Below are 7959 nucleotides of genomic sequence, written 5' to 3' on the forward strand. Positions count from 1 at the left end.
GGATTCACATACATACAAGGTGTAAATAATAGAATAAATGATGGCTCAATTCCTTTTAGCTGCTTTGGTTTCAGGGTCCTGTCACTGTGCCAGCTTTGTGGCTCATTGTCACTGTTACAGCTTACAGGGACACTCAAATAGAAACATTATGTTATTATTAGCCTACCTGTGCTTTTGCTTGTCGAAATAAATCATCTGTGAAATAGTTCAATCTTTACATTATGGAAAGCATATCACTGCCAGAAAAAAACGATTCAAAGTTACCGTTTTAAAGTAATAATTACATTTTAATATATATTTAGACATTATCGCTTACTTATGCCTATATAACACTTTTACCATAATTCTGCCTTATTATGTCATTGTTTTGACTCATTATTAGTAATGTTTTATCATGGTGTTTTATCTTTCCTTACTTTTCATCCACTTCTTTTGTTGGCAGGAAAGGGCCTGCATATACCTTTTTTGCAGACACCATGAAAATATTATAGGCTATTACACATAAACTACCATTTAAGGCTATACATTGCATTTAAGTTAACTGTTATGTTAAACCACCAATTTATTCTCAAATCATTAAAATACTGTGGAGATTAAGCAAACCTAAATCTGACCTTAACATGCCAACATGCGCCACCCCTAGGCAAAAAAACAAATAGCAGCACACAGTTCAAACTGTAATGCCTCTGATAATATTTTAGGGTAAATCATCGGTCTATTGACTCCTCCAACCAGCAGGGGCAGACGAGTATCGCTTTGGAATGGGGCAGAAGAAGAAGAAGTCCCGTCTCAGCAGCTGTTATCATCGTGCTATCCGAGGAGAGCTAAATGTCAGCGCGCAGATAGACGAGTTGTCAGTACCATTCGTTTAGCTAAAAGTTATCATATTTACTTTATTAGACCAATATTGCTTAGCATCGACTCCATTGATTCTAGCTCAACAGGACTGTCTTTTTTTACTTCCGTGTACATAAAAAGGCTGACCGCTAAGACCCACCTCTTTAGCTGTGATTGGCTCTCCGACCTCTCCTGGGAACCATTCTCGTTTCTGATTGGACGGCTCACGACGCGTCTTCAAAATGATATTTAGACACAAACGACAGGATACGTAACGAGGACAAATGCGTTTAAGGAGTAAGTTTACCCGGCGTACATGAGTTTGGTTTGCAAATTATAAAAACAATATACTGTGTCTTTCTTCAAAGTATAAATCAGTCGAGATTAATCTGCAGTTTAAACAACAGACAAGCCACTATGTATGTGTACTTCAATGCTAATGTTTGCTTGGTGCTAGTGCCACCAACAATGTGTTAAGTAACGTGAACTTAGCAAGGGGACATGACACACTTTATGTTAGCCAAGATTTGTCATCGTGGTCCGTGACGCTTTGATTGATCTGAAGCAATTCGTGGTACTTTTTGAATATGAAGTAACATGTCAGGTAACTTACAGTGTTAAGCAAATAGAGAGTGGGGTCAAGGGTAGTAGCATGCTACTGTAACACCTGTCAGTCCTATATGAAGAATACATACAACGTAAAGGCAAACATTATAACAGACCCTATCTGCATGTTTTAGTATTATTTGTCCGTTCTTCAGGTCTACTTTAGACAACTCATACTTACAATTTTAACAGCGTAAAGTTGACCATCCAGTAGAAAGTTACATCAATGTCGTATCATATTTCATTTTCAACTCCAAGCCCTATTATAATAGATGATCAGGATTAAAGTTAGCTTTATTGGCCAAGTATGGGTACACACAAGGAATGTGACTCTGTGTTTTTAGGTTTCTCTGAATGTACTTACAGGTACAACAGTTTAGCACATGGACAAAAGAGGAAAGATTGTTAATTTATGTACGGTCTGTGCTCCTGAATGCCCACTAACTTCTCACAGTTTCATGTCCTTCCCCTTGTGTATTTTTCTTTCTGTAATCTGCTCGTTCATGTGTCTCTTCCCAAGATACTCCCATGTATGGGGCCAGGAGTTATGAAGACGAGGCCTGAATTGTCCTGAAACATTTTGGGAAACTCCATATGGGTTCTTCATGTTGATGTAAGAGTCAAAATGAACTTTAAAGGGTCATCAGCAAAGCAATAGAAAATATATGGTATACCTCATTGATTCCTGAACATACTTTTGCAATTCACAAAGTGGAAGTACTTCATGTTCAGTGTTGTAAGCATTTGTCCTCTGTCTTCTAGCCTTGCGTTTCCCAAGCTGAGTAGAGCAACCGTGCGTGTGAGGAGACTGGCGGCTCATCTCTGCAAAGCAACCATGTCGACAGACCGCCAGGGCTCCATTCCGTCCTCTGCAGGCAACGGGGATGCTCCCACTGCAGCCATTCTCATCATCGGAGATGAGATTCTCAAGGTGATTCTGTGTTGATTTATACTTGTGCTTTGTATGACTTTGAAGCTGTTTGATTGACAGTATCCTACTGTGGATCCTTGACAAAGCCAAAATGTACACTTTTTAGTCATAAATCTGCACACTTTAAAGTGTGGTTTTATTTATATCTACAGTCTTGCATGACACTATGATTCATCAGTATGCCTCGGTTCACTGGACCGCCATGCAGTCCAGGATCAACACTTCATATCCTCAGGAAAACCCTCTGATGGTGATTTGATGTGACAGCAGTGTTAGGTTTTAAAATGACAAGTTCACTGCTATTTCTTGATGTGAAGTGATCATGATTAAAACATGAAGCCTTTGATTTCGCCCAATGCCATGTCTTAAGCTAAAAACATGCTCACTGCCAGTCAGTGGATTTCATCAGGCAAACCTTGGAGTCATTGTTAAGTCATAACATTAAGTAAGACTGTAAATACTAAACTGAGTGTGTGTTGTCCTTGGTCTCTCAGGGTCACACAGTGGACACCAACAGCACCTTTCTGACGAAAGCACTCAGGAAGCTCGGCGTGTCTGTGCAGCGAATAACAGTCATACCAGACGTCCAGGAGCTCATTGCCAAAGAGGTGGCCCTCCTCTCGCCTCAGTATACACACCTCATCACATCAGGGGGCATAGGTCCCACCCATGACGACGTCACCTTCGAGAGCATTGCCATGGCGTTCAAAGAGGAGTTGCATCCCCACCCTGAGCTGTCCCGGCTGGTGGAGGAATTCTTTGGGGTGGCGGATAAAAACAGTGCTGCTATGAAGCTGGCCATGGTGCCGCGCTCAGCCAAACTCAATTATGGGACTGACCCTCAGACCGGACAGCCGCTCCGCTACCCGCTGGTGAGTTAACACAGAATGGAGGCGGATTAGCTAGTTTAATTGAACAGCCATTGTTTTAATGCCATAGATCATGTTGTCATAAAACACTGAATTAAATTGAATTATATCAAAGTAATTAAGGATCGGAACCCCCCATCCACCGACTGCCTTGTTAAAAAGGTGCTGTGTGCTATCTTTGTTTTCAGGAGGCTTTTTTGGGGCGAACGAAAATAGTTAAGCTTACACAACTTTCAGCAAGACGTTCACTCACAGTCACTTAGTGTCTGCTCCGAGGTTATATCAGGAGACAGATTGCAACATCAACTGCTAACCAGACACTGCAGCAGTGTATGGCCGCTTCTCTCAGAGGGCACTATCATTAAATTAACCATTAACAGACAACAGCAGTGTCAGATATGCACACCTATTTGTATTGCAGCTTATCTGAAACTCAAACATGTTTTTGTTTTCTCTTGAAGACCACAGTGCTCTGGCTGGTTAACATTTGTAGGAACTTATAATTACATGGTAATTACCTTACAATTACATGGTAATTGTAAGGTAATTATATTGTAAGTTGAGCCATGCAAGAAACAAACATGTACCTAACTACAAATTTGTCTTAAAATTAGTGACCGAAAATGTGCCAGATCTACAATAATGTGACAACATAACTGTTATTCATACTGCAGGCTGTGCTGAAAACAACATTGTTTGTAACATAAAACACTCAGGATATAAAGAGGCCATGCTTTCCCTGACAAACTGAAGAAATACAAACAGGCAAAAAACTATTAAACACTGGTCAAATTTAAGGAAAAAACATGTCTTTCAAGTACAAAAAAGATCAAGAGCAGCTCACTTAAAAAACAGTATATTCATATAATTTTACAGACATTAAAAACTGTAGTAACAAGAGAGACACAAGTTAGAGATATATACAGAAAAAATTAAGAGACCACTGCAAAAAATATTTTTTCTCTGGTTCTTTCTATTTATATGTTTGTGTTTGTGCAAGATAAACTTCTCTTTTATTGTAAACAACATTTCTCTCCACTTCTCATTTTGGTCTTTTATTTGTAGAAAATGACGCCTGGTTAAGACAACAAAAAGATGCAAAAAAATATGTTTTTCAGACCTCAAATAAAGTTTTAACTTACGAAGAGTTCATAAATCAACATTTGGTGGAATAACTTGGTTTTTAGTTACAGCGTTCGTATATCTTGGAAGACTTTTACATTGCTGTTGGGTGACATTATGTCACTCTTTGCGCAAACATTCAAGCAGCTCAACTTTGTTCGATGGCTTGTAAACATCCATCTTCCTCTCGATCACATTCAGGAGGTTTTCAGTGGGTTCAGATCGGGATTGGGCTGGTCATGAAATGTAGAGAGAGATGCTGATTTAAGGGACATTTGAAGTGGTCTCTCAATTGTTTCCAGAGCTGTATATATCTAAAAACACACATTGTAAGCAGTATTTAGTGTGAACTTAATATTTATTATTGGATATAAGATACTTAACGTGATGTTGTGTTGTTAGATGCTTGGTGTTTGTATGACTTTTAACCTTTTTGTGCAATTGACAGTATCCCACTAGGATTCCTTCTGGGTTTGTGGATGTGATGAAAGTAAAATAAACTCACTTCCCATTTTGTAACAGAAAATACAACAGACCTTGTTGATGTAAGATACACCGACTGTCTGGCCCTTATGTTCTTTCAGTGCATGATGTTTCCACCTTCTTCTCCCAGGTCAGCGTGCGGAACGTGTACATCTTTCCTGGGATCCCATCTTTAATGGAGAGGGCCTTCAGTGGGCTGGAGCACCTCTTTGCAAGTTCAGGCACCACCTTCCACTCTCGGGAGGTAGCAGAACCACACCTATTATTACCAATCCTTTTAAACGCTGTGTTTTCTATAGTGAAAGTGAGCTAAGAAAAGATCTTTGTGTCAGGTGTTTGTGGATGCAGATGAAGCAGAAATCGCCCCCGTGCTGGCCAAACTGCAGGCCAGTTTGGGTCGAAAGGTGGCTCTTGGCTCCTACCCGGACTGGCTGAGCAACTATCACAGAGTCAGGCTGGTCCTGGACTCCAACAGCCAGGAGGTGGTGGACAAAGCCCGGACTCAGCTGCTAGACGACCTGCCTAAGGGGAGCGTGGTGCCTTTAGTCACCGACCCGGTGTCCATCGCCACGGCTGAGGTGTACACTCTGGCCAACAGCGGTAAGTGGAGACAGAGATAGTAAAACTATGTCAAGTTAATATGAAGTGATTATTGTAGAGAACTCTTTGACTTTACGCAGGCGTTGGGGCCAATAAAGGAAGAAAACATTATTAAAGTAATTAAAGCTGTAAAATCATAGTTGGTTATAAAAAAAGATTAAAACCGGCATGAGACTGATTATTGCCAACAAAATTCGACTCCATTCACTGTGAAACATCCTCTTGCTGCGGATTTCATTTCTCACAGGCACACCGCTGGGCGAGAAAGTTACGACTGCTCTGAAAACCATAGAAGCTGCACTGGATCAGTATTCGACAGAGGAAGTCTGCGTCGGCTTCAACGGAGGCAAAGACTGCACGGCGCTGCTCCATCTCTATTATGCAGCGCTGAAACGGTAACAGGAGGGAAGGAAGACGAGAGGAGAGAGATCGTTTACTGTCGGGGGTGGAGTGATTTAATAAGGACAAAACAAATGACCTGAGAGAGATGAGATGAGCAGGAGACTCAAATTAAAAACATAATGATACCACTCCTGTGTAGTGGGGCATCGCAGTGAGAAATAAGTGGGAAAGAAAATGAGTCTAGCAGCGACTGGAGTAAGATCTCCGAGCAGACAGACTGATGTTTGGGTTATTCTTAGCCTGAATTGTAAAGATAGCAGGAGTTAATGATAGGCATAAACAGGAACTCTAATTTATAACCCATTTCTCTTTCTTCCTCTTTCTCTCTCCTGTGTCTCTCAGGCGATATCCAGATGGTAAAGACAAACTGAAAGCACTGTATATACGTATTGTCTCTCCTTTCCCAGAAATGGAGAGATTCCTTCAGGACACCATAAAAAGGTGAGATAAATACCGTCAATAAACACATTTCAGCATGTTTTTTTGCTGATATTTTGATGGTACAAATGAAAATAGTTGTGTATTAAAGTTATCTTTTTAAAGAAGTGTCCCGAGCCTTCTTGTCACAGCACAACGGCTCATTATTCGGCCGACTTGTCTCCCACAGATATGACCTGGAGCTGTTCTCTGTGGAGGGCAGCATACGGCAGGCGCTGAGCGAGGTGCAGGAGAGGAAGCCGGAGCTGAAAGCCGTCCTGATGGGGACCAGGAGGAGTGACCCTTACTCTCACACGCTCACATCCATGTGTCCCACTGACCCCGGCTGGCCAGACTACATGAGAGTCAACCCTTTACTAGTAAGACACACAAACTTCTTGCATCTTTTAGAAGCACAAAATCATATACTAGAGGGTTTAGGATCAATTAAGTGATACTTTAAAGCTTAAAATACATGAAACCAAAACAGCTGCATTTCGAGATTTCTTCCGAACAGCACCTGCAGACATTAATTATAGAAATGAGAAGCGAGCAGTCCTCTTGTTTCCTCACATCTTTAAACTTGCAGTGTGTATAGAGCTGCAGGAGAAACAGCTTTTTGACTGCTAATACAAATCTGTTTTCACTGCTCCAGCCAGGCAATTTCCCCTTGTTACACTTAATGTTATTTGTCATCTTGACTGAAGTAACAGAAGCGCAGATCTACAGGGTGTGAACGAAATATCACAACACCTGCACAGTTTAATCCACTTCAACAGCCCTGCAGGAACGCTGCATTCGTGAGGCTCTAAATGATCTTATGAATATTTTGTAACACTATATTTCGCCCCCGCTCACTCACACAAATAGGTACACCTGGACATTATAATGCGATCCGATATCCGAAACCAATTGATAATGGGAGTCAACACCTCTGAAGGTATTTAACATAAAAGGCTCGCAGCTCTGTTGCACATACTTTTGGAATAGACGTTCGCTGTCGTACTGTGAAAGCTGCAATTGCACACGTGATACATCCATAAGTGACCTCATTGTATCATAATTTGAGTGCGTCTCAAAAGGAGGGTGTGCTCCCCCTTGATTGAACCAATCCTGATCAATCCAAAACCAATACAATTTGATATCCCCCAACAATACAGGACTGGACGTATCACGACATCTGGTCCTTCCTGAGGACGTTATATGTGCCCTACTGTATTCTCTACGACAAAGGGTAAGAATACACTTCCTGTATCATCTTTTTATTCAGTTTGAACAAAATCACTGCTGATTTCTTGGTCTTAAACTCCTCTGTTGACCTTGTAGGTACACCTCACTGGGCAGTATGGATAACACCTGCAGAAACACGGCCCTCCAGGTGGTGGATGGGAGGGGGGTGAAGCGTTACAGACCAGCCTACCTGCTGGAGAATGAAGAAGAGGAGCGAAACTCCCGTGCCTGACGTCGCCTCACTTCTCACTGTGTCACCTGTTACTGATAGACCCAGAAATCTTGCACACGTACAAAATAACATTTTTATAAGTCTTCATGTGACTATTTGCAGAATGCGTTTGTCAATGAAGTCTCTGCGTATTGCCTGTGTGCGCACTCTATTTGTTTTTACATGTGAGTTTCAGTCTAAAGTAATCGCTCTCTGTGCTGCTGAATAAAACATCAATCTGTGTCATCTTT

The 7959-nt window shown here is 41.3% G+C and overlaps 1 protein-coding gene across 2 annotated transcripts; it reads left to right on the top strand.

Annotated features, from left to right (window-relative positions):
* The first annotated feature begins 781 nt into the window (after nt 1–781).
* flad1 (flavin adenine dinucleotide synthetase 1) lies at nt 782–7959 on the top strand. Of its 2 annotated transcripts, XM_069656303.1 has the most exons (11): nt 782–1134; nt 1964–2056; nt 2206–2374; nt 2869–3246; nt 4979–5092; nt 5181–5448; nt 5696–5843; nt 6193–6291; nt 6458–6647; nt 7428–7501; nt 7594–7959. In XM_069656303.1, the coding sequence occupies exons 2-11, from the start codon at nt 2049–2051 to the stop codon at nt 7727–7729; spliced, it is 1584 nt and encodes a 527-aa protein (XP_069512404.1). In that variant the 5' UTR covers nt 782–1134; nt 1964–2048; the 3' UTR covers nt 7730–7959. The 2 variants fall into 2 exon arrangements, with proteins under 2 accessions (XP_069512404.1, XP_069512405.1); XM_069656304.1 differs by lacking the exons at nt 782–1134; nt 1964–2056 and adding an exon at nt 2059–2111.

This window comes from Semicossyphus pulcher, unplaced genomic scaffold, assembly GCF_022749685.1.
Source record: "Semicossyphus pulcher isolate SPU_LCO1_2020_fin unplaced genomic scaffold, fSemPul1.0.p SCAF_9, whole genome shotgun sequence".
Classification (NCBI taxonomy): Eukaryota; Metazoa; Chordata; class Actinopteri; order Labriformes; family Labridae; genus Semicossyphus; species Semicossyphus pulcher.